This window comes from Falco cherrug, chromosome 9 (assembly GCF_023634085.1).
Source record: "Falco cherrug isolate bFalChe1 chromosome 9, bFalChe1.pri, whole genome shotgun sequence".
Taxonomy (NCBI): domain Eukaryota; kingdom Metazoa; phylum Chordata; class Aves; order Falconiformes; family Falconidae; genus Falco; species Falco cherrug.
This window is the reverse complement of record NC_073705.1, coordinates 17,509,859-17,536,085: the sequence shown is the minus strand read 5'-3', so window position 1 is coordinate 17,536,085 and position 26,227 is coordinate 17,509,859. Positions and strand designations below refer to the sequence as shown.

Sequence of the window (26,227 nt, the reverse complement as noted above, 5' to 3'; positions counted from 1 at the left end):
TCCACCAAAGGAGCTGCAGTTAAGTACACAAACTACTGCAGCTCAACTGAAGTTTCCCCGCTGCAACAGGGTACAGAATGCTTTTCCCACCGACGGTTGTGGTGGTGGGGATGAAGGTGTGACAGATACTTCTAACCCAAAACAAATTTTCAGCTGTGTTAAATTCACCTGTACACAAAGAACACGTTATTCCTTCTGAGGCAACAGCTGAGGATTTGAACAGTCTCTTTTCACCTTGAGCTGTTCCCAGTTTAGAGGTTATGAAAAAAAGAAATGACTCAAAAGGTATTCTGTCAATATGCTGATGCAGTTGCATGCTAAATTCTGGTCACACTGAAATAGAGTTATGTTCTAGCATTCATATATAGGTAGCACTCCATTACAGCTTATGAACAAAATTCAGAAGTTCATCTTATCTCACATTTCTTGGAATTCGATCAGGTTGCAGTCTTATTAAAGTCACTGTTTTGTTTTGTTTTGTTTTGTTTTGTTTTTTTAATGCAACCAGAAAGACTTGACCGTAACAGAGAAGCCCGTATTGACATCTCTGAGCCCGGACACAAACCGCAGCTGCACGTACAACCAGGCTCAGGGCTGAGGTCATTCACGCAGTTACATAGCTATGTACCGCTACACGCATGCAGACACCTATTTGCAAAAGTACTATGAATCCCCCCTTCCCGCACGGCTTTGCTTAACCCTTTAACAGCCTCGTATTGCACAGGCTGCCACTCTGCAGGTTGATTTGGCTGACAAAATAGTGAACGTGCCATGGCGCCTCCCAAATGCCCTCGCTTAAGCGCTTCCCGCCTGCATTCCTGCCACCGATCCCTCAGACCCCCTTTCACCCTCCCCGAACATACAGCCAGTGCATCAGGGGGAGGAGGAAAAAGGTCTAGCTCCTCTTCCGGGTCTATAGGACCTGGGTCCAAAGGTTTATCGGTGTCAATGGAATCATTGTCCGAGTTGTCCTGTTCCCACGCTCGGTCCTGTGCTGTGAGGGTCGCTGCAATCAGTGACAGGAGCTTTGGGGGCAGAGGAGGTGTGGACGGAATCACCATCGCTGGCGGTGTGTTGAGAAGAGCCGCACTGTCGGGGGGTTTTACAGCCTCCCCTGGTTTAGCACCGTTAGTAGAATCAGCCCACACTCTGCGGAAGAGGAGTCAGAATTTGCCACCAAGGCGCTAAACACATGCCTGCCACGGAGTCCCCCTCCACGGCAGCATCACACAATCGCCTGCTGACCGCTTGCCAGGCAGGAATTTGCAAAGTGCCATCAGGTGGAAAGTCCAGCACTTTGTCACGGATCCATTCTAGCAGAGTCACTAGCTGCGGACCCATCATCACGTTCTCTAAGAAAATTTGTGTAAAAGGAGAATATAGTGCATTTTGCGTGACAGTTTTCCGTAGTTCCTTAATCATTTCCCAGTGAAATGCCTGATATTGGCCTGGGTGTCTATCTTGTAATATCACGGGAAACGCGTGCGCTCCCTCTTTCATACTTTCCAAGCGCACTCTCCTCCAGCCCTCTGTAACGCGTCTGCCGATAGCATTTTCATCATCGCCGCTGCTCCCCTTATTACCGCTCTGCCGCACCACTCGCTTCCTCCTTACTTTTGACTGTTCCTGTTTTAGCCGCAAGAACGAAATGTGCTGCTCCAGTTCCTCCAGGCTGTAGCCTCTGTAGCAGTAAAGGTAATTCGGCACCTACCCATTACTGGGTAGCGCTGCCACACCGTCACCATTGAGAGTCCTCAGAAAACATTTGAGTAATAGATGTTCCAGTTGTCTCAGATTAGAGGTTAAGAATTTGCTCCCAGGTTCACGCGCTGTTTTATAGGCTCTTCAATAAGTGAATTCCTGAGAAATGTGACAGCTGCTTTATTCAGACAGGACAGTTCAATACAACTTCACCTTTTGCCATTCACCACAGAAATGATACAGAACCTCTAGCTACCCGAGCAGTTAAGTACAAAAATGCAGAATACCCAGACTCGCCCAGATGTGATCATAAAACAAAACCAACCCCCAAGCCACCACAAATTCAGCCTTCTTCCCTTGCTGCTTCCGAGGGTTTTTTCTTTTCTTTCAAAGCAGCTATTACATTGCACGTTTGCATGCCCTCGCTTCCTCTATTATTCAGTAACCAAACAGCCCCTGGATGCTGGAGAGAAGCAAGGTCTCCACGGAAAGAGTCTTCACATCAACCTGAATTACGGCCTTTCCAACAAACGAAAAAAAAAAAAAAAATACTGTCCCATCAGACAGGAGACAAAATCATCCAAAGTCCTACATCCCTTTCCCACAAGCAGGACACAGCTGACAGATTCAACAGCTTTCACGTTGTAAAGCTGCTCGGAAATAAGGCTGTTCATGCACGCGCTGTTGCAATTCCACACACAGCTTCTGAGGCCACCTTCTGTCCGTTCTGAACCAATACCACACCAAACCGTCATGGCCCAGTAAGTGTCAGCTTTGCAGGACGGGGCAATCTTCAGGTTCAATACTAGTCGCTAAGCTCCAGGTCGTATGTATTCAGGGTAGAGCTGCTTTGTAGTAACCCCTCGGATAACAGCTGGAAAAGAAAGACGGCTATTTTCATTACAGAAGTATCAGACCAGTCAGAAAAGTTGTGTTTTCCTCCCAGTAGCCCCTAACTCTCTCACAGAACCTCCCATAGCTAAGGAACCAACCTAAGGTTTTGCAGCTGCGCTCTCTGCTTGTCTCAACACTCTTTTAAAGTATATGAAGAGCAAAACTGACAAAAATTGGTAAGACTGAACAAAGTTTGGCAGTACATAACACAGACTAAAATAGCAGTAGATGACAATTGTTTCGCATGTTCGGTTCTAAACACATCCTGCGAAAATAACGACAGAAGTGTTTGTGCCTGCACAAGTGGCTGGGCAATGAAAGCCCTAGAATTCAAGAATCTTTAAAACAAGCTCTGCCTTCGTGGCGTAGTACCTTCTCTCTCTCTGTCTACATGAAAACATTGACTGAGTTGTTCATCAACACTTTTCCCCTTCCTTACCCAGTTTGCCCAGCAGCATCTGCCCAGCATCTTTAATATCATTGTACTCATGGAGCGAGCAGAGAAATGTGCTGCTCCAATTCCTCCAGGCTGTAGCCTCTGTAGCAATAAAAGCAGAAAAGGTCACAAATGCCGCACGGCGAGTGTTGCCCCTACTGACCCAGCACAGCAAGGAGATTTGAGACGCTCAAGCCTGGCACTACCCAAAGCAGAATCCGAAGGCAGCAAGTACAGTTGCTGCAAGTCATCAACACGAAAGCTACAAATGAGCAGACCCTCATTTTGAGTGGGGGTTTTTTTGCCGCATCAACTTACAAAAAAACCCCAACCCACCTGAATTCTCAGAATTAAGTAGAAACAGGAATAGGCTGTGGTGAATTCAGTTTGTATCTGTATCTCTAATCTGTAGCTAGTGAAAAAAAAAGGCGTGGTGGTAAAGCAAAAAAGCTTTGGGAACAGCCTTTGTTGCTCTGCTGTTTCCATTCTCTGTACTACACGTGACCTTAGAAAATAACGCTCCTTTGCAACAAATAACCCACAGAGATACCCTCTCTTTAAAAACCAAGCAGCAACTTGATCTCAAAAGAGCTGCTAATAAGTAGCTGCCACAGTAGGTCATAAGAAACCACAGTTAAAGCAGTTGCACTACCCTGTAAGCGGCACCCATCTCTTTCCAGGCCCTTCGCTTGCCTGGGAAACACCTCTGCTTCTTGAACACCAACGTTTAACCCACTCGCTTCAGACAGGAAAGAAATAGACCCTTGATCGGGATGGAACAAACAAGGAAACCGTTTCATCCGGGGCTAAACCGGGCAGGTCATACAAGCCACAATCTCAATTTTAATTCTCACATGAACAAGGCCTTCTGGTAGCATGATGTGTCATAGCATCACGACGGTTAAAACCATTCATTCCCAGTTCACAGGTAATTTGCCTCAGCAACACCTGGGGTAAAGTTAAAATCCTCCTATCCCAGCTCCTAGTGAAACCTGGGCTTGCTTTACCAAATAAAGTGGAAAGAGTTCTCCCTTAACGGGTCCCATAAATCAAAACAACGCTGTAATCAACGTTGCACAACACCATGATAAAAGCGGTGGCGTAAGAGGACAGCTTTTAGCTCTAAGCCCTAGACCGTATTTTTTTTTTTAAACAAAACCAACTGAGGCATCACAGCAGACACTGAGCTCGCCAAGGACGTACTCGGACAAGAATTGTGCAGTTTCCTGGTCTAGAGCAAGGTCTTTCTGCTTCAGCTCTTCGATTTCATACTGCAGGGCTTCTTGGCTGGTTCCATTAGGTTGGCAGGACGCGGGACGGGGCATCTGTAGAGCACAGGAGACATTTCACGCTACCTCAGCCCAGGGGAAGATGCTGCGGTGCTGGGGGGCACTAACCAGAAATGGAGAAAAGAGGAGAAAAAAAGGAAAGGAAAAAATACCGTGTCTCCTGGGCAGGGAGGGGGGAAGCTCAGGTAAAAGACTGATGGGTTTCTGTAACGTTGCCCCGCCCCCCATCATATTCTACGGCGTTTTGTAGATTTACAGCGTCAGGTGACAATAAGACCGTAACCCCCACAATTTCGGTGTTCAGAGGCGCTGCCAGGACGAGGCAGCGCCGGGGGGCGAGGCCGGCAGCTCCGCCCCAAGAAAACACACCCCCGGCCGTGCCGTGCCGGGCCGTGCCGGGCCGTGCCGGGCCGTGCCGTGCCGTGCCACAGACGGCGGCCGGGGCAGCCCTGGAGCAGGGCCCGCTCCCCCCAGCCCGCGCAGGGCCTCACCGCGGACCTGCAGCCGGCCGCGCCGCTCCGCCGGCCGCCACCGGAGGCCCTGGCAGAGCAGAGCGGCGCCGCGTCAGGGGCCGGGCCGCGCCGCCTCAGCGCAGGCACGGCCCGCGGCGGGGGCGGGGAGCGGCTGGTACCGAAATCTCGGAATGAAAAACTTGCCGACCCCGATGTGAGGGAGATAAGCAGACACTTCTTTATGGACGGCCGGGTGCGTGAGTGAGTCCTAATTACTAGACCTACATTCTTTGTGTAAATATATTTACCCGTAACTGATTGTCCCCATTCCATGCCATTTCTTTATATCACTATTATTAAAGTTCACGGTTTCTTGGCAGGTAGCTACGAGTTGTTTCATTCGGTTGCTCTCAGTCCTTGGCCGTGGTACAGGGCTGTACAGAGGATTCCACAGCAGCTTGTGTTGTGCAGCTGCTAGTTCCACTAAAATATATTTCTTATTCCTCTACAGTTCTATGAAAATGATTTTATAAAATCAAATAAGGTTAGTTAATTGTAACCGTTAGCAAATCTGTAACACGGGGACCCGGCTCCTACCGCCCGGGCCCGGGCCGCGGCGGGGCGGGCGCGCTGCGACCCGCGCTCGGCGGGACCCGCTCGGCCAGGGCTGCCGCCTCCCGCCGGGCCGGCCGGGTGCGCGCGGGGCCGGCCGGGAGCGGCAGGCGCGGGCGCGCCGCGGGGCACGCTGGGAAGTGGAGTCTCCCAGCGACAGGGCCCACTGTGCCGTCAGCGCCGGGGAACAAACGTCTCCGGGAAGCTGCAGGTGAGCTCTGGGTGGGGCACGCCGGGCAGCCAGGTGTCACCCGAGCAGCGGGCGGTGCGGGCTGTCACCCGAGCAGCGGGCGGTGCGGGCTGTCACCCGAGCAGCGGGCGGTGCGGGCTCCAACATGGGGAGCAGGCACTGCAAGGTGGCACCGGCTCCCCCAGTGACTGAGGGAAAAGCGGAGCTGCCGGGCCCGGCGGGGCACGGCGATGGGCCGGGCCTCCAGGGCGGCAGCGCAGGCTGGGCGGGCCCTGGCTGCTGCCGCCGGCGGTGGGCGAAGCCAAGGCGGCGCAGGCGCGGGGCGGCCGTGGCGGGCGGCAGCGGGCAGAGCTGGCTGGCGGCGGGCAAGGAGAAGGTGAGGGGCGGCGGGGGCCGGGGCGGGCCGGGCCGGCGGTGCCGTGGGTCCGCCGGGTTTGGTTTGGCGGTTTTCCCTCCCCCTGGCCTCCCCCACACCCTTTTTTGGGGTTTTTTGGTCTCATGTTGCTTATTTCCCCGGCCTTCGTTTTCTCCCCGGCCGCGGCGTGGGTGAAAGTCCTGGGGAGGGGAAAGTGTCCTGGAGCGGTTCGGGCTTCCATTTTGGAGTTCTGCCAATAACGGGTCCTTCTTTCTCCACCTGGAGGCCGAGGCGCGGCCCGGCCCGGCCCGGTGGGGGGGCGGAGGGCGGGCTGCGGGCTGGGGAAACGGGCAGTTGACCGAACTGCCTGGGGCTCGCTTGCCTGGGGGCTTCACCCTGCTGGAGCACGAACGATTCGGCTCGGAAGACCCAGCCGAATTCAAGCGAACGGCTTATCAGACTAGCTTCTCCGGGGTGAAGCGGGTGCGATTGAAAAATCCGTTGTAGGTTGCTTCTCCCCTTAGTTCACAGTGACTACGCTGCTTGTATTAACATGGCATTTGTCTGTAAGGACTGTAATGTTCCTTCTCAAAGTCTTTCACAGAGTGGGAGACCTTACTGTCAGGTGTTGATGTTTCACTTAACATTCAGATTTCATTGCCCTTTACTCATTTTTCCTCAATGCTCTTAGTTAGAACCCTAAAAAAACCCCACCCCGAGATACTTCTTTTCATCTCCTTGTAGTTGCAGGATGGAGTATCAAGTCGTTTCCCAGCAACTCTTAGCTGTGTACAAAAGTTGAACGTTTGCAGCTCTGAGCCTCTTGTCGTAAACTCATCACATTAGATCTTACTTTAGCCTTTTTTTTGGACGTGTTTTGATTTTTATTTCTCTTCCCCCCCCCCGGGCGACAAACTCATTGAAGAGCGTTTCTCTTGTCCTTACACTTGGTCTTTTTACCCAGTGGAGTTGGGGCTGGGGGGTTGACATCATTCTCACAGAAGGCATGTTCTGTTTGGATTTCAGATTATTATTATTTTTCACAGCTGAAGGAGTATCAGCAGAAGAAGAGCCCTGGAGCAGCTGCTGGAAGTAAGGAAAACCACAAAACTAAAGGAGACGGTCGACCTGAGACTCCCCCGGGCGATGACCAGCAGCCTCCAGAGAACGTGCGTGCCTCGGTCTTTGTCCCAGCTCATTTGCTACCTCCTTGTTCTTTGGTTTTCTGAACAACGTGACTAGAGCCGGGAAATGGTTATGCGGGTGTAATGGATGACTGGCGCAGCTGCCTGTATCGCCAGCACGCGAAGCGTGCCACAATAGTTAGCAGCTACCGCTGCTGGAAGGTGCACACTAGAGCTCAGGGTACGTGCCAAAGCCGTGTCTGATCATGCGGTGCTGTCACGCAGCCCTGGGTGTGCCCAGAGCTGCTGCTTTGAGCTGCGTGCTCCTGGCCAGCCGGAGGATGCCGGTTTCTTTTGCTCCCTCCGATCGACACTTTCTCTCTGTCCTTTTCTGAGCCGTTCCCCCTTTTCTTTCACCTCCTTCAGATTCAGAACATTCTGAAGGTGCCGGTGTCGGACCTGAAGCGCTCCAATGGGGTAGCCATACCCTCATTGGACAGGAGGAAGGTGAGGCAGTGCTCGTGTCCCTCGCAGTGACTCGCTCTCCCTACTGCATGCTTCAGGTTCTGTTTACGCTGGCCTCGATTTCTTGGGTGGAGCCTTGTCCTGACATAGCCCCTGTCAGTTGCTTGAGTTTTGTTGCTGTTTTTATTATCATGGAGCTAGTTGATACCATGCGTTGCCATTGCTCGTAAAGTGCTTGCGCCCTTCTGGTTTGTGTTGAACTGAACGTGTGAAAAAGTGAACCTTGTCAAAACCTCTTCCGCGAGACAGCTGAGCTTTGAGGAAAAGGAGGAGTGTGGGGTGAGGCGATAAACTAACTGAGCTGCTGAGGGCAAGTGCAGTAGGGAGAGGCAGTGTTTTCTTAGTCTGTATTTCTCCCGCTGTGCGTGTCGTTGCTGTATTCCCTAGGGCCTTGCTTCTGAAGGGCATGACTCTGCTGATCTCCAGGCAAGCAGCTGCCCTGAGGAAGCTGTCTAGTTACTCCTGCCAACCCGTTTTACAACAGGCGATGAAACTTGCGCAGGGGATGTACAGTCTGGCAAGTTCCAGTGCTGGGTTTAAATAGGTTTAGGCAGGAAGTCGGATCCTTTGAGTCAAGCGTTTACAGGCTTTAGCGTCTTCACGTTGCCAGGCTTCTGAAGAGGCAAGGGCAGGAACTATGCCGATAAGCAATAGAAACGTGTTCAGGCACAAACATAAAACCCCAGCCTTTTTAAACCAATTCTTTTCAGGCAGTTTATTTAAACGGAAGGCTTGATCAAATTGTGATAGAAGCTCAGGGAAGTCAAATTTGGTAGCCCAGAACTGTCTTCCGCTGTTGCTGTGGCAAAGCTCTGATTTTCGTTCCACTTGCATCATTTTGGTAGCTTATTTTCCTACCATTGTTTCAGATCAGTTGTCATAAAGTAACTCCTGTTTACTACATATCCGTGCGTCTCTTATCAATAAACGTAACTATAGTAATCACCAGGGGTACCAGTTAGATGCAGTGAAACCTGCAAGATGGAATGGAGTTCACTCTGATTTGCCTTTGTATTCCTTTTGTCCTATTAATTCTCTTGATATTTGATGTGGAGCTTTAAGCAGTCAGCTCAAGAAAACACTCCTGGATCTCAGCGGTGTCTGCAGTCATCCTACTGAACAATATGATATTTAAGCATTGAGAAGCAAAAAATCCTGGTTTAGAACGTAAACATTCAGCAGTGGGAAGAAAAGCTGAGTGGGATGAATGGACAGCATGTATGCATGGAAAGATGTATTCTTGATTTAGTGGGAAAGAATGGGAAATCAACCTGCATCATTGACATTAGCTTGTCGCAGAGGGAGTCTGCATCTCTCCTTACCCAGAAAAGGATGTTTTCTCTGTGTGGTACTTTGGAGTGAAAGGCGCTATAAGGAGTATTATTGTGATAGTCAGCAAATAGCAAACACAGCAGCACAGTTGTGTGGCGGCCTGGGTAGGCAGCTGCCACCTTTGTCTCCTTCACCTCATATCTAAAGGTGCATTACCTACGGACAACAAATCTCCAAATACTTCACCGCTAAGATGGAAATGGGCTAGGACAGAATTACCCCTTCTCTTTGTATCTGGCTTCAGCCCTCCCATACCACCTCCTGCAGAAGTCTGCCAACACAAGTGCGGCTCTGCGTGACTTAAGGCCAGCTCTTCAGTGGAAGAAAGGTCTGAGGTCTCAGTTCAAGGAAAAGACTATGTTTTTCTTTGGGGTTATTGGTTGGTTGTTTTTTTTTTTAATTTATTGGTGGTGTTTTTTAAAACCCCCCAGCATTTCTGGCGATCATCCCAATACACCAGGATTACTGCCATCAGTTGCACAGATGTGGGGGTGCGAGCTTAACTGAAGGTGGTAGATGCTCAGATGTAGACATGGAGGGGTTTCAGCAGCGGTGTTGGAGAACAACTGTGGCAGTCTACTGAGCGATGAAAAAGATGCCTGGCATATGAAGTACATTAGTGAAGGCAGCTCCAGATCTCGTATTTTTAATAGCTAAGATGAACTTCCTAGTCCTCTACAGAAAGGACTACAGAAAGTGGAAATTCTGTTTGCGTGAATTGGGCATGTATCCTACTTTGTTGAAGTGAAAATGTGTTTCAGATGTATGAGAGTATTTTCTCTTGATACTGGTGCATCACTTTCCTTCCACAGAAAGAGCAGAGCCAGGAGGCAGTGGATCAGCTGGAGAAGGTAAAGTGTGTCCTGGTTTTGGATAGGCAGAAAAATAGTATCTCTTCCTTGGCGGCGCAGAGAGTATAGTGGGCTGTGGCCCAGGCACGTGTGGTCTTGTCTTATGTTAGATTCAGTTTCATTTGTAGCGTAGGGTTGAATGATTTGACTTCATGAGTTAGGCCTGCCTGGCAGGTAGCGTTCTTATTTTGACACAAGCGAACGTTTAAATACTCAAGTATTAGAGGAGTGTGGTGGAGGCAGGAGAATACAAGTCCTTGCCAGTAGCTTGCTTCCAAGCACTACCGTTTTTATGCTAGCAGCGATTGTGCTATGCTGTTACTGCCAATCTAGGATGGATAAATAGTGAAGGCGTTCAAATAACGCAGGGCTGAAGTATGTCTTTAAAAGGCTGCTGTCGTTTCGATGCTGCAAGTCCTACCAATGTATCACTGCTTTTTTAGTTTGCTACAAAACAAGGGTTACCCATCTATGTTTTTGTGCTAAATAGGCATCATTTCTTTATACAGGAAAAGAAGGAGTTGGAAAAGAAATTTTCTGAAGAGCAAGCCGCGCTGAGGGAACAGCTACAGGTAAGGCAGAGCCTCCATTACAGTAACACCGCCTGCCTTCTGCTGTTCTCTGGATTACTGACCATTCATAGTCTTTACTCGGGAAGCCGCGAGCGCGTTCCTTCAGGAAAACTGGGAGTCAGCCCGACTGTGCTTAACTACACGAGCTCTTTCCCTTTACTGAGTTAGCCTTTTGTGGCAACAGTGATGTTGCAATTACAAGCAAAGAAGTTTCATGCTGAGCCGATTTTCCTTTCCCAAAGGTTTGTATCCAGACTATTGGAATTCTAGCTTCTGAGAAGCCTGAGTTGCAGGCGGCCCTTGCACATACTCGAGAAGCTGCAGGGAAGAAATCAGGTAATTGACTGTGGGCACTCCAGCTCAAGCTGTTGGTCAAAGTGTGAATTTCAAGCCAGAGGCATGACAGTTGCTGGCAGCCAGCTCACAGCAGTGGCCGACTCCTCGGTGAGCAATACTTGGCACCATCGCTGCCTCTGTCGCCAGAGCTGCCCCCAAGTGGGAGCATGTTGATCCCATGGCAGTTGAGGTTCTTTTGTGCATCGCTAAAGCCTTGTCAGCCCTGTTCAGCCCCGGTGACTACCCCAGGCTGTTCCTTTCTGACTTTCTTCTGATCCTTTTAAAACTTAGTTCCCTTTTCGCCACCCTCCCTCCCACACAGCTATCGCGTAAAGGTAGGTTTTACCCGAGCCCTTCATTCTGAACCAAGTTTGAGCGACTTCTTCTATTAGAAAGAAAGATCCCAACCAACATATTGCCTATTCTGCAGAGGAAGTTTCATCATCTCCCTCAAAGTGAGGATGGTAGTTACAGAGAGCTTTACTGCCCAGAGCTGCTAGTGAGCCACCTGTAGAGCCAGGGGCGGAACCAGGTCTACTGACTTGCAAAGCTCTGTGCTGCCTTAAGAGCTTGTTGACAAAGCAGAAAGTGCTGTTTAGCAGTTCCAAAAAGCTCTTTGTGGTCCAGCCTCAACTCGCTCTGTTCTGACTTGTTCAGGAGAAGCCGAGAGCCTTGCTGCTCGTTTACGTTCATCTCACCAGAGGGTAGTGGAGCTGGAACGTACTTTGGCCTCCGTCTCTCTGCAGCAGAAACAGGCAGAGAAGGTAAGAGTCACCTCTGCTTATGCTTCACCAGCAGCTCTGCCTTTGGCTATTTGCTTGTCAGTACACTAATGCAAAGTCTGTAGTCCCTGCTCGGAGAAGAGGCAGAAATTAACATTCTGAATTGTTAATTAACCTTGTAAAGCCCTGTGTTCTCCATGGTCAAGGCAAAGTTCATTCAGGTTTCTGTGACCACTAATCATATGGTCCAGATGCTGTCTTCAGATCCGGCACCTCACTTCATTAGTCTTGCCAGCTCCACACGCAACAGAAGCGCCACCGAGACCTTGTCTCAGGAGGGTCTCCATCAGGCAGACACTTCAGTATTGATATTCATCCAGAAGTCTGCAGAAATGACCTCACGTTCAGTTAGTAGCATCGCGTTTGAAAAGGCTGAGCAGATTTATTCCTGGCAAATTCAGGAGGTTCTAAGCAACCTGTCCTGAAGGGTTTTGCCAAAGTTCTGATGCTTTCCACTTCAGCTGATGTGCTAAAGGTGAAATATTTTGCTGAAGTCTGCAGCTGAATCAGTCATTTCTTTTTTTCTGCAGCGTAATGAAGAGTTAATGAAGGAGCTAGAAGACCTGAAACAGGAGCTGTACAAACAAAGGTAAGTCCATTTGCTGCTTGTTACTGCAGAGTAACACTGCTCTTCCCGGTAGAGCCACAAAACATCACAAGGGGCATGCACCACAGGTGGTGACTTGGGAGGCTGGATATTCAGCTTAAAAAAAGTGACTGGATGTGATGTTTCTGTGATTCTAACTGTTACGACTAGCTGGATTGTAAATTTATGACATGTACTTGCCCAGACCCGTAGTACATACAGTGATGCTGCTTTAATTTTGGTTTGTTTCAGCAAAAGCAGTGAGGAAATGAAGCAGAAGAATTCACAGCTGTCAGAGAAGCTTCTCTACCTGGATAAGAAAAGCAAAGTTAAGGAGCTGCAATTGGAATATTTGCAGAACAAGCGGGAAATGGCTAAACAGAGGATCCACCAGGTGCCCATACTGCTTCCAGGCTGTGAGGGTAGATCACACTGACCGTTGTAAGACTTTGCTTCTGAGAGTGGGGGCAAGGCTTAACCCTTGTTCGGAAAGGAAGGCACAAAACCTCATCAAGGCATCCTCTTGGTCACAGGCCTTCAGCGAGGCCTCTGAGGAACAGAAGGTCTGTTTGAAGGAGCTGGAGCAGTAGACTGAAAGCTGTTGTGACGCTGGTCTGCGAAAAGAATGTTGTACAATATGAGAGGGTGACTGAACATACAGCGCGTGACAATACGAAGACTTTTCCTGCTTTGTATCTGTTTGGCATTTTGGTTACGCAGCTGTCTCGTGGTCTCACTGAGAAGCCAGTTGAATAGGGGTGGTGTTTGTACCCACCCTTGCAGAAGGTGAATTGGACAATGGTAACTCGAAGGTCAGCTGGGGAAAGTTAAGAGAAGCAGCCAGTTAGGAAGGGAATTCAGGAAGCCAGCTGTTAGCAGTTCAGAGAGCAAGCCGGTGTGAACCTGAGCCTGTGAGGGAAGAAACTGCTCTTTTGTTTGTTGTTGGTTTTGGGGTTTTTTTTCCTCCCCAGTCAGTGGCTTAAGTTACCCTTGAAATAAAGGCAGCTGCTCCTCTTCTGGGAAAAGTACTGTGTGCCAACTGACATGCTCCAGACACTGGCTTTAAATTCCTGACGTGTTTGACAACTTTTAAAATCACAAGCTTTTAGACCATCTGATCTGGCTGTGTAATACAGACTCTGGAAATGCACAAAGTTTCTGAGCCAGATTTTTAGATTAAGAAAATAGGTTTTAATCAAACAAGTCGTAAATACAAAATTGGTAGGGAGGAGCTGTCTAGCTTAGCCTGTTTTACAGGGCTAAAATCTAAGCTTTTTGATTTTAATCTCCTTCCCCCCTCCTCTTTTTTTTTTTTTTTTTTTCATTGAACATCACCGTGAGTTGGAGCACTTTAAGGTTGCCACATGGATCAGGTGGCAGGTTACTATCAGGGGAAAGGCTATGCAGAAGTGGCGTGTTAACATTTTGCCATGACTTTTTGATTTTTCTTGGCAGTTGTCAAATCAGGCAGGGAGTCTGGATGCAAAGCAGCAGTTGCAGGTGGCACTGGAGGAGAAGGCAGGCCTGGAAACCTGGGTTGCTCAGGGCTTGTACGGAATGACATCCAGATCTTCATGTCTGTAAAGAAACTTGTGTGGCAGAAGAATGCAGCCTGAGCTTTGCGTTAACACTGGTTTCTTCAGGCTTTATCCCTGAAGCGGTCACTGCCAAATTTATTTAGCCAATACGATTTTCTTTGTGTTTTATTTTGTTTTGAACAGCTCTCAGGGTCAGTTTTCAAGCTCCAGGAAGAAAGAGATCAGTATGCAGAGAAACTGAAGGAGGTGCAGAGAATGTGGCAGCAGTAGGTGCAGCAGTTCTCTGAGCAGGTAACACCAGGGGCAGCGTCACAGCTGCTCTAGACAAACACAGGCAGGAGTGAATGCACCATGAACGTTGTTTTAACTTTCATGGTGTGGCCTTGCAGGTCCGTGCAATGGCAGACGAGGAGGCGGAGGAGCACATGGCCTGAGGAGACGATGACGTGGACTCCTGAGTTCGACCAGAAGACCTTTTATTAGTCCAGAACCCACGCTTATAATATCCTCGTTTGCTGTTCACGCGCCCCATACTAAATTATCATTGGTTAATCAATGCTGTTCACACATGTCTTGGCTACATATAATTGGTTAATTACTAAGCTGCAAATGCACTGAACTTCTTGCCTTTTTTTCTCTCTTCCTTCTTATCTCTGTCGGTTTCATGTTCTCAGCCAGCCGCGGAGATGTGGCATCGCGCATCCGCTCTGGCCTTGCTTCATATCCCGTCTTCCTTCCAGGCGTTCAGCCAACCTTATCGTACTTTCTCTCTTCTTTAGCCTTCAAGGCCCTTCACAGGCATCGTGGCCTCCAGCACTGGCCATAAAGCTCTCTACACTTCCCCCGTCTTTATTTTGAACAGAAACAACATTAGAGGTTAAACTACTTTTGAATCATAGGTCTTACACAGTTCGGCATACAGGGAATAATGGTCAATATAACTACAATTACCAATAACAATATTGCTCCGCGTGTTGTAAACTCCTGCAACCGTCTGGTGGTTCCCCGAGACTTGAAAAGATTCTGCAACCAATCTCCCAAAAGTTCCTGCCGTAAGCCCTGTGACATGTCCTTCAGTTTTTGTAACTGACTGTGAATCGACGCGGAACAGCCCGGAAGGTTCGTACAACACATTCCTTAGCGCTGTGCACTGTAGGCTACTGCAGAGGAACGAAGCTGGGTTAATCAGCACTGACAATGTACAGCTGTGGGCTGGCTTCAGGGGCGGTGGGTTGGCTGGTGTAGACAAGGTGCAGCTGTGGCTGGTTCTGTGAAGCGGTTGGGCAGCCGAGGAAGAAGCAGAGAGGGTGAGCGTGCCCTGGATGAGGCGAGACTAGAAGGCAGCAGAGGGACTGCCATGGAGAGTGTGATGGTAAAAGACCTGGCTGCAGCTGGCTCCTTTGGAGAGTGCTGCGACAGGCCACTCTCTGCTGTTCACTTGCCTTCTACAGGTGAGATCACATCCCTCCTTTCTTTCTGTCTCATGCTGGTTTCTTCTCGTGCTCCCTCAAAGTTATGTGACTCTTTGCTGCAGGTTCTCAGCTGCACGTTATCAATGTCAAAACAACCCACTGTCTCTGTTCTCTACAATTCACCCCTGTTTGTGGTTTTTGGTTTTGTTTCTTTGTTGGTTTTTATTTTGTAAAAGGTTGCTTTACCATGTTACGGAGTTGTCATCTCTTTTTCTTTTGTTTTCTTTCTCACTACTTAATTACCGATTTTGGCCGCCTTTTATGTGTACGTTTGTACATTTCAGTCGGGTTCACAAAATGTTAAACTTGTTATCGGTGCATTTCATGCAGAGGTCAACATACAGGTTTATGATTATTTAGAAGAACGTGCAATAAGCTATGGAAGTTTTATGAAAATATTTTTCAGGAACTTCTAATCAAATAAATGAGCATGAGAAATTGTGTTTAACTTGTAAATTCTATATGTAAGCTGTTAAGAAACATTTTCTCTCCTAAAATGAAAAGATAAAACCTACTTAAGAGCTCTTGAAATCTTGCCCTTGGGCGAGTGTTCCGCTGTGCCTCCATTCTAAGGCATGGAAGTGGAAATTGTGTAGGGCAAAGTTTTACTTTAAATAACTGCTCGACTGTTACTGCTGCTTTTCAAAGAACCTGAAAGCATACAGTGAAGACTTGGAACTAAGCAAACAGCTGAATGGACACCTCTAGATTGTTACTGGAATTAAATGCAGAAGTTAACTATAAAAGTTTCTCAAACCATGTTTGCACCCGCCATGCGTGACTTGGTAAGACAAGCGAATGAGAGTAGAGCAAAACGCAGTCTTCATGACTTAAAGCCAGATTGTAATGATAATGTAAATCTTGGCACAGTGGCTGGAACTGTAGCTCTTTCATTTTTTCTTCCCGGTGGCGCAGCAGCTGCGAATTGGGCTAAAATAAAGACTCTAGCTTGTTGGGCAGTGAAACAATTTAATTCTACAACAGACATTTTATCAGGTCTTGCCACTGATGTTGATAGCTTACGCCACGCAATCTTGCAAAATAGAGCTGCTATAGACTTTTTGCTTTTGGCAAATGGGCATGGATGTCAGGATTTTGAAGGCATGTGTTGCCTAAATCTTTCTGATCATTCACAAAGTATTCATCGACAGCTGGAGGAGTTAAGAAATCGTATGCATCATGTCAAAGAAGGTTCATCAGGCATAGATTCTTGGTTTGCTTCTCTGGGCATAAATGGATGGTTAAGAGACTTGTTAAAACAGGGTTTATCTGTATTGTTGCTTATTGGTTTACTGTTGCTTTTGCTACCTTGTATTCTTTCTTGTATCCGAAAATTGTTTGAACGTGTTACCCAATCCTTCCTTGTCCAAAAAGAAAAAGGGGGAATTGTTGCAGAATGGATGAGAGAAAACGGCCACGGGTCCATGGAAGGACTGTGTGACACAGCACTTGACATGAGTTTGGAGTGAACCAGACTAGGCCGCAGTAAAAAAGTTACTGCAATAATGGACAATGGACAAGGAAGATAAGGAAAAGGTCAATGCTGAGCTTGCAGAAGATGTAGCAACTAACTTTGAGGAAGGCACGTAGAGCACGGAGCTGAGCTATGTGACCAGTTAACCGCAGAAACCGCAAGTAGGAGGCCGTACGAAGACGTAACCGTTAGGGCTTAGCCTATCAACATATGACTAGTAGGCATAATTAACTGGAATTGTATAAATGCCATAATTGCGCCGTAATAAATCGGAGCTTGCTTTATCACTCATACTGAGTCGGCTGCTTGCTTCCCCTCGCTCGTCGCAGTGGTTGGCTATTTTACAAGCGTATAATAATATGATTGGTTAACAATTGTTTACTGGGAAGATTTCTGTTTCCTGCTTGTTCTGGCATGTAGGCTCCTTTCTGCGGTTTCCCAGCTCCTCTTATCACGTCCCGTTGGCCTTGGTTTTGTGCAAACATCTGCAATTTGCTCCTTTTTCTTCATCCCACTGTTCTGGCCGTAACCTCGTCTTATTTCTTCAGTATTTTTCCACTTGCTTCAGAGTTCAGTATAATCATTCAATACAGCAAGAGCCCCAACACCTCCCCCTTTCTTTTTAAATACAGCATTAATACTGCGTTCCACACAGCTCTGAAAACATTGTAAAAGGCAAGGCACTAAAAGTAACAAAAGAATAACAAACAACAATATAGACAGACCTTGTTTCAATAAATCCCTCAACCACCCTCAATTCTTGTTGAGGTAAATAAATTGATACATTTAAAGGGTAAATCAACTGTTGCAAAAAATACGTATTTTTAACAAGTGTAGTATTCCACCAGGTACAGTTATCACTAAAGCCAAAATTCGTGTCATTATACTTCTTATCTAACCAACCCCAATATGATTGATTTATAGCCGTATAGTTTACTCCCAAAGGCTCAAAAGCTAGTTCAAAGCAGAAACGCATTTCTTGTAGGTGACATCTGAAGCACTTTTTTTTTTTTTTCTTTTTTTTTTCTTTTTTTTCCCTTTTTTTTTCCTTTCTTTTTTTTTCTTTTTTCTTTTTTTTTCCTTTTTTTTCTTTCTTTTTTTTTCTTTTTTCTTTCTTTCTTTTTCTCTTTTTTTTCTTTTTTCTTTTTTTCCCTTTTTTTTCCTTTCTTTTTTCTTTTTTCTTTTTTTTTCCTTTTTTTCTTTTCTTTTTTTTTCTTTCTTTTTTTTTCTTTTTTTTTCTTTTTTCTTTTTTTTTTCTTTTTTTCCTTTTTTTTCCTTTCTTTTTTTTTCTTTTCTTTTTTCTTTTTTTTTCTCTTTTTTTCCTTTCTTTTTTTTTCTTTTTTCTTTTTTTTTCTCTTTTTTTTTCTTTCTTTTTTTTTCTTTTTTCTTTTTTTTTTCCCTTTTTTTTTCCTTTCTTTTTTTTTTTCTTTTTTCTTTTTTGTTTTTTTTCCTTTTTTTTTCTTTCTTCTTTTTTTTTTTTTTTTTTTTTTTTTGGGGGGGGTGGGGGTTTGTAATCAAGTCCGTATTTTTCCTTGAGAAGCTTAAGCTGTTCCTCTTGTTTCAGGAGAGTTTCCAACTCTGATTTGTCGAATAGGTCCGTATTTCCCAAAAATATCATACGTTTCCTCCGCTGTGATTTTATACGGCAGGTTCTGAATATAAAGGATCCCATTGACCTCTGGGGGCAGCCAGATGTTAGCTCGCTTGGCCGCTTGCATCGCCATGGCGCCGATCGGAGGGGGGGGGGGTGCCGCCTTGGAGAGAAACCGCGGCCGGGACGGGGCCTGCCGGGCCGCACGCCGCTGCTCGCCGCTTGTTCCTTTTCAGGACACCAGGGTGGTAATTGCGCGACCATACCCCGTACAGCTCGATACGTGCGAGCCAAAGTCTTTACCCCCTTAGTCCCAACTTGCACAGATTCCCATAAGTCCTCTCCTACTTTCTTCCATGTTTCATTATTATATACATCTTGCGTAGAAGCAAGGTAACCACGGCGGCAACTCCAACATAGCAGATCAACTACTGCCTGCCGTGAGACTGGCGTTTCAGTTTTTTCTGCCAGTTTCATCAAACTGTCTACGATTGCTTTTTCCACCACTGATGCAGTGATTCCCATCCTGCTTAAATTCCCTGACTCACCGGTCAGCCGTGCACGTTCCGCCTTTCTTCGGGTGCCCAGCTCTCTCTCCGCTGGCAGCAGGATCCTCGCCGGCTCTGCAGCTCGTAACACGATCCTTAATGAATCCTCCTGACCTTTTAACCGATCCTGTCGACCCTCATCGGATCACGTCGGGGGTCACCAGATGCTGCGGGCATTTCGGGCGAGCGGGAGTCAGATTCAAATACTCACAGAGTTCAAGATCTGATCCGTTTATTGTACAAACCAGGTAGACTTTTATAAGGCATTCTATAAGCGTGCAATAATGTGGTTGGCTATTTTACAAGCGTATAATAATATGATTGGTTAACAATTGTTTACTGGGAAGATTTCTGTTTCCTGCTTGTTCTGGCATGTAGGCTCCTTTCTGCGGTTTCCCAGCTCCTCTTATCACGTCCCGTTGGCCTTGGTTTTGTGCAAACATCTGCAATTTGCTCCTTTTTCTTCATCCCACTGTTCTGGCCGTAACCTCGTCTTATTTCTTCAGTATTTTTCCACTTGCTTCAGAGTTCAGTATAATCATTCAATACAGCAAGAGCCCCAACAATCGCTGTTGTCACGATCTTTGAGCTTCGTAGCAATGCCTAGGTCACAATCCTTTAGCTTAGGGAACTTCACCAGGTGAAAATGCAAGCATCTATTTCTAACACAAATTTGCAGAATGCAGTTTAGCCACAAGAGACTTGATGGAGAGATATTATGTTGTATGGTGTATAACCTATGAGAAGTGGGAAAATGGTGTTCCTGAAAGAAAACGCTTCACTAGATCGTTACTTTGGAACGGGTTTTGCACCTGCTATACTGCAAGAATCCCCTAAGCAGTGATGTATCTTTGTGGACTTTGAGATATCTGTGTGATTAGGTTTAAACTTAACACGCAACCTGATTTCAAGTACAACTCTAGGCACAAGCGTGGGAAAGAGCATGCTGTCAGGACACAATCTTTCTCGCTTACAAGGTATCAAAGGGTATGTTACTCAAGTTAAAGTCTAACTTCTACGACAACTTCATTTTCACCAAAGGAGCTGCAGTTACGTACGCAAACTACTGCAGCTCAACTGAAGTTTCCCTGCTGCAACAGAGTACAGAATGCTTTTCCCACTGGCCTTAAAGGTTGTGGTGGTGGGGATGAAGGTGTGACAGATACTTCTAACCCAAAACAAATTTTCAGCTGTGTTAAATTCACCTGTACACAAAGAACACGTTATTCCTTCTGAGGCAACAGCTGAGGATTTGAACAGTCTCTTTTCACCTTGAGCTGTTCCCAGTTTAGAGGTTATGAAAAAAAGAAATAACTCAAAAGGTATTCTGTCAATATGCTGATGCAGTTGCATGCTAAATTCTGGTCACACTGAAATAGAGCTATGTTCTAGCATTCATATATAGGTAGCACTCCATTACAGCTTATGAACAAAATTCAGAAGTTCATCTTATCTCACATTTCTTGGAATTCGATTAGGCTGCAGTCTTATTAAAGTCACTGTGTTTTTTTGGTTTGGTTTGGTTTTGTTTTTTAATGCAGCCAGAGACACTTGACCGTAACAGAGAAGCCCGTATTTACATCTCTGAGCCCGGACACAAACCGCAGCTGCACGTACCACCAGGCTCAGGGCAGAGCTCATTCACGCAGTTACATAGCTATGTACCGCTACACGCATGCAGACACCTATTTGCAAAAGTACTATGAATCCCCCCTTCCCGCACGGCTTTGCTTAACCCTTTAACAGCCTCGTATTGCACAGGCTGCCACTCTGCAGGTTGATTTGGCTGACAAAATCGTGAACGTGCCATGGCGCCTCCCAAATGCCCTCGCTTAAGCGCTTCCCGCCTGCATTGCTGCCACCGATCCCGCAGACCCCCTTTCACCCTCCCCGAACATACAGCCAGTGCATCAGGGGGAGGAGGAAAAAGGTCTAGCTCCTCTTCCGGGTCTATAGGACCTGGGTCCAAAGGTTTATCGGTGTCAATGGAATCATTGTCCGAGTTGTCCTGTTCCCACGCTCGGTCCTGTGCTGTGAGGGTCGCTGCAATCAGTGACAGGAGCTCTGGGGGCAGAGGAGGTGTGGAGGGAATCGCCATCACTGGCGGTGTGTTGAGAAGAGCCGCGCTGTCGGGGGGATTTACAGCCTCCCCTGGTTTAGCACCGTTAGTAGAATCAGCCCACACTCTGCGGAAGAGGAGTCAGAATTTGCCACCAAGGCGCTAAACACATGCCTGCCACGGAGTCCCCCTCCACGGCAGCATCACACAATCGCCTGCTGACCGCTTGCCAGGCAGGAATTTGCAAAGTGCCATCAGGTGGAAAGTCCAGCACTTTGTCACGGATCCATTCTAGCAGAGTCACTAGCTGCGGACCCATCACCACGTTCTCTAATAAAGTTTGTGTAAAAGGAGAATATAGTGCATTTCGCGTGACAGTTTTCCGTAGTTCCTTAATCATTTCCCAGTGAAATGCCTGATATTGGCCCGGGTGTCTATCTTGTAATATCACGGGAAACGCGTGCGCTCCCTCTTTCATACTTTCCAAGCGCACTCTCCTCCAGCCCTCTGTAACGCGTCTGCCGATAGCATTTTCATCATCGCCGCTGCTCCCCTTATTACCGCTCTGCCGCACCACTCGCTTCCTCCTTACTTTTGACTGTTCCTGTTTTAGCCGCAAGAACGAAATGTGCTGCTCCAGTTCCTCCAGGCTGTAGCCTCTGTAGCAGTAAAGGTAATTCGGCACCTACCCATTACTGGGTAGCGCTGCCACACCGTCACCATTGAGAGTCCTCAGAAAACATTTGAGTAATAGATGTTCCAGTTGTCTCAGAATAGAGGTTAAGAATTTGCTCCCAGGTTCACGCACTGTTTTATAGGCTCTTCAATAAGTGAATTCCTGAGAAATGTGACAGCTGCTTTATTCAGACAGGACAGTTCAATACAACTTCACCTTTTGCCATTCACCACAGAAATGATACAGAACCTCTAGCTACCCGAGCAGTTAAGTACAAAAATGCAGAATACCCAGACTCACCCAGATGTGATCATAAAACAAAACCAACCCCCAAGCCACCACAAATTCAGCCTTCTTCCCTTGCTGCTTCCGAGGGTTTTTTCTTTTCTTTCAAAGCAGCTATTACATTGCACGTTTGCATGCCCTCGCTTCCTCTATTATTCAGTAACCAAACAGCCCCTGGATGCTGGAGAGAAGCAAGGTCTCCACGGGAAGAGTCTTCACATCAACCTGAATTACGGCCTTTCCAACAAACGAAAAAAAAAATATACTGTCCCATCAGACAGGAGACAAAATTATCCAAAGTCCTACATCCCTTTCCCACAAGCAGGACACAGCTGACAGATTCAACAGCTTTCACGTTGTAAAGCTGCTCGGAAATAAGGCTGTTCATGCACGCGCTGTTGCAATTCCACACACACGCTTCTGAGGCCACCTTCTGTCAGTTCTGAACCAATACCACACCAAACCGTCACGGCCCAGTAAGTGTCAGCTTTGCAGGACGGGGCAATCTTCAGGTTCAATACTAGTCGCTAAGCTCCAGGTCGTATGTATTCAGGGCAGAGCTGCTTTGTAGTAACCCCTCGGATAACAGCTGGAAAAGAAAGACGGCTATTTTCATTACAGAAGTATCAGACCAGTCAGAAAAGTTGTGTTTTCCTCCCAGTAGCCCCTAACTCTCTCACAGAACCTCCCATAGCTAAGGAACCAACCTAAGGTTTTGCAGCTGCGCTCTCTGCTTGTCTCAACACTCTTTTAAAGTATATGAAGAGCAAAACTGACAAAAATTGGTAAGACTGAACAAAGTTTGGCAGTACATAACACAGACTAAAATAGCAGTAGATGACAATTGTTTCGCATGTTCGGTTCTAAACACATCCTGCGAAAATAACGACAGAAGTGTTTGTGCCTGCACAAGTGGCTGGGCAATGAAAGCCCTAGAATTCAAGAATCTTTAAAACAAGCTCTGCCTTCGTGGCGTAGTACCTTCTCTCTCTCTGTCTACATGAAAACATTGACTGAGTTGTTCATCAACACTTTTCCCCTTCCTTACCCAGTTTGCCCAGCAGCATCTGCCCAGCATCTTTAATATCATTGTACTCATGGAGCGAGCAGAGAAATGTGCTGCTCCAATTCCTCCAGGCTGTAGCCTCTGTAGCAATAAAAGCAGAAAAGGTCACAAATGCCGCACGGTGAGTGTTGCCCCTACTGACCCAGCACAGCAAGGAGATTTGAGACGCTCAAGCCTGGCACTACCCAAAGCAGAATCCGAAGGCAGCAAGTACAGTTGCTGCAAGTCATCAACACGAAAGCTACAAATGAGCAGACCCTCATTTTGAGTGGGGGTTTTTTTGCCGCATCAACTTACAAAAAAACCCCAACCCACCTGAATTCTCAGAATTAAGTAGAAACAGGAATAGGCTGTGGTGAATTCAGTTTGTATCTGTATCTCTAATCTGTAGCTAGTGAAAAAAAAAGGCGTGGTGGTAAAGCAAAAAAGCTTTGGGAACAGCCTTTGTTGCTCTGCTGTTTCCATTCTCTGTACTACACGTGACCTTAGAAAATAACGCTCCTTTGCAACAAATAACCCACAGAGATACCCTCTCTTTAAAAACCAAGCAGCAACTTGATCTCAAAAGAGCTGCTAATAAGTAGCTGCCACAGTAGGTCATAAGAAACCACAGTTAAAGCAGTTGCACTACCCTGTAAGCGGCACCCATCTCTTTCCAGGCCCTTCGCTTGCCTGGGAAACACCTCTGCTTCTTGAACACCAACGTTTAACCCACTCGCTTCAGACAGGAAAGAAATAGACCCTTGATCGGGATGGAACAAACAAGGAAACCGTTTCATCCGGGGCTAAACCGGGCAGGTCATACAAGCCACAATCTCAATTTTAATTCTCACATGAACAAGGCCTTCTGGTAGCATGATGTGTCATAGCATCACGACGGTTAAAACCATTCATTCCCAGTTCACAGGTAATTTGCCTCAGCAACACCTGGGGTAAAGTTAAAATCCTCCTATCCCAGCTCCTAGTGAAACCTGGGCTTGCTTTACCAAATAAAGTGGAAAGAGTTCTCCCTTAACGGGTCCCATAAATCAAAACAACGCTGTAATCAACGTTGCACAACACCATGATAAAAGCGGTGGCGTAAGAGGACAGCTTTTAGCTCTAAGCCCTAGACCGTATTTTTTTTTTTAAACAAAACCAACTGAGGCATCACAGCAGACACTGAGCTCGCCAAGGACGTACTCGGACAAGAATTGTGCAGTTTCCTGGTCTAGAGCAAGGTCTTTCTGCTTCAGCTCTTCGATTTCATACTGCAGGGCTTCTTGGCTGGTTCCATTAGGTTGGCAGGACGCGGGACGGGGCATCTGTAGAGCACAGGAGACATTTCACGCTACCTCAGCCCAGGGGAAGATGCTGCGGTGCTGGGGGGCACTAACCAGAAATGGAGAAAAGAGGAGAAAAAAAGGAAAGGAAAAAATACCGTGTCTCCTGGGCAGGGAGGGGGGAAGCTCAGGTAAAAGACTGATGGGTTTCTGTAACGTTGCCCCGCCCCCCATCATATTCTACGGCGTTTTGTAGATTTACAGCGTCAGGTGACAATAAGACCGTAACCCCCACAATTTCGGTGTTCAGAGGCGCTGCCAGGACGAGGCAGCGCCGGGGGGCGAGGCCGGCAGCTCCGCCCCAAGAAAACACACCCCCGGCCGTGCCGGGCCGTGCCGTGCCGTGCCGGGCCGGGCCGGGCCGTGCCGTGCCGTGCCGTGCCACAGACGGCGGCCGGGGCAGCCCTGGAGCAGGGCCCGCTCCCCCCAGCCCGCGCAGGGCCTCACCGCGGACCTGCAGCCGGCCGCGCCGCTCCGCCGGCCGCCACCGGAGGCCCTGGCAGAGCAGAGCGGCGCCGCGTCAGGGGCCGGGCCGCGCCGCCTCAGCGCAGGCACGGCCCGCGGCGGGGGCGGGGAGCGGCTGGTACCGAAATCTCGGAATGAAAAACTTGCCGACCCCGATGTGAGGGAGATAAGCGGACACTTCTTTATGGACGGCCGGGTGCGTGAGTGAGTCCTCTCCCGACCAACGCACACCGGGCTTCGACATCATACAGCTCATCTAGGACTGAGTCATGCATATGCCGTAAGTATTCATGCATGAACATACTGTTTCCCCAAAATCATTAACAGACTCTCGCTTCGTATGTTAATCAGCTTCTCAGTCCTTCGCGCCTGCGCAAATCCTTCCAAGAACTGTGGGCAGGGGTCTGCGGGACGTGGGCAGTGGTCTCTGGGAGGAAGGCCGTAGGTCTTCCTCATGGGGTACTTTTCACCTTTTGCCTGGTATGTGATGGTCTTGCAAGTCTGCAGTGTTCTTGTCGGTCCGAGCTAATGGATGTCCTTGTCGACCATCTGGTCCTTCTGCTTGTTTCTTTTACTCGCTCCCTCTAGATAACTTATAAACAGGCCCCTTGTCAGAGAAAGTTAGAGAAACGGACTCCTTCTTTCGCTAGCTCTTTCATTAATTATTTCGTTCAAACTATGGTTCCACGACCTGATTACTAGACCTACATTCTTTGCGTATTTATTAAAATATATTTACCCGTAACTGATTGTCCCCATTCCATGCCATTTCTTTATATCACTATTATTAAAGTTCACGGTTTCTTGGCAGGTAGCTACGAGTTGTTTCATTCGGTTGCTCTCAGTCCTTGGCCGTGGTACAGGGCTGTACAGAGGATTCCACAGCAGCTTGTGTTGTGCAGCTGCTAGTTCCACTAAAATATATTTCTTATTCCTCTACAGTTCTATGAAAATGATTTTATAAAATCAAATAAGGTTAGTTAATTGTAACCGTTAGCAAATCTGTAACACGGGGACCCGGCTCCTACCGCCCGGGCCCGGGCCGCGGCGGGGCGGGCGCGCTGCGACCCGCGCTCGGCGGGACCCGCTCGGCCAGGGCTGCCGCCTCCCGCCGGGCCGGCCGGGTGCGCGCGGGGCCGGCCGGGAGCGGCAGGCGCGGGCGCGCCGCGGGGCACGCTGGGAAGTGGAGTCTCCCAGCGACAGGGCCCGCTGTGCCGTCAGCGCCGGGGAACAAACGTCTCCGGGAAGCTGCAGGTGAGCTCTGGGTGGGGCACGCCGGGCAGCCAGGTGTCACCCGAGCAGCGGGCAGTGCGGGCTGTCACCCGAGCAGCGGGCGGTGCGGGCTGTCACCCGAGCAGCGGGCGGTGCGGGCTCCAACACGGGGAGCAGGCACTGCAAGGTGGCACCGGCTCCTCCAGTCCCTGCAGTAAAAGCAGAGCCACCGGGCCCGGCAACCTCGAGGCGATGGAGCCCGGCCGCGAGCCCCGGCCGGTGGAGCCCGGCCACGAGCCACAGCCCGGCGCCGTGCCGGAGCCGGTGGAGCCCGGGGACGAGGCGGGGCCCGGCGATGGGCCGGGCACGTCGCGGCACGGCGATGGGCCGGGCCTCCAGGGCGGCAGCGCAGGCTGGGCGGGCCCTGGCTGCTGCCGCCGGCGGTGGGCGAAGCCAAGGCGGCGCAGGCGCGGGGCGGCCGT

The 26,227-nt window shown here is 48.4% G+C and overlaps 1 protein-coding gene and 3 long non-coding RNA genes across 14 annotated transcripts in view; 2 read left to right on the top strand and 2 right to left on the bottom strand.

Annotated features, from left to right (window-relative positions):
- The window catches only part of LOC129736820 (golgin subfamily A member 2-like), a 430,355-nt gene that overhangs the window by 384,601 nt on the left and 19,527 nt on the right, over window positions 1-26,227 (top strand). For 8 of the 11 annotated variants that reach the window (XM_055720940.1, XM_055720948.1, XM_055720947.1 and 5 more), the window contains 2 exons: window positions 10,576-10,669; window positions 11,327-11,433. The exons of 1 other annotated variant lie outside the window; for it this stretch is intronic. In XM_055720940.1, coding sequence (XP_055576915.1) covers window positions 10,576-10,669; window positions 11,327-11,433 — 201 coding nt within the window. Of the gene's footprint in view, window positions 1-10,575; window positions 10,670-11,326; window positions 11,434-11,981; window positions 12,041-12,289; window positions 12,432-13,758; window positions 13,867-13,964; window positions 15,241-26,227 lie in introns of those variants that run through there. 2 more of the 11 variants (XM_055720943.1, XM_055720944.1) reach the window with 2 other exon arrangements.
- LOC129736855 (uncharacterized) lies at window positions 1,862-4,668 on the bottom strand. The gene is made up of 3 exons (XR_008733958.1): window positions 4,235-4,668; window positions 3,035-3,133; window positions 1,862-2,575 (listed from the first exon to the last, which is right to left on the bottom strand). It is a non-coding gene; the product is annotated as an uncharacterized LOC129736855 (long non-coding RNA).
- LOC129736843 (uncharacterized) lies at window positions 5,891-7,984 on the top strand. Its single transcript, XR_008733943.1, has 3 exons — window positions 5,891-5,950; window positions 6,976-7,098; window positions 7,480-7,984. It is a non-coding gene; the product is annotated as an uncharacterized LOC129736843 (long non-coding RNA).
- LOC129736857 (uncharacterized) lies at window positions 21,559-23,001 on the bottom strand. The gene is made up of 2 exons (XR_008733960.1): window positions 22,729-23,001; window positions 21,559-22,269 (listed from the first exon to the last, which is right to left on the bottom strand). It is a non-coding gene; the product is annotated as an uncharacterized LOC129736857 (long non-coding RNA).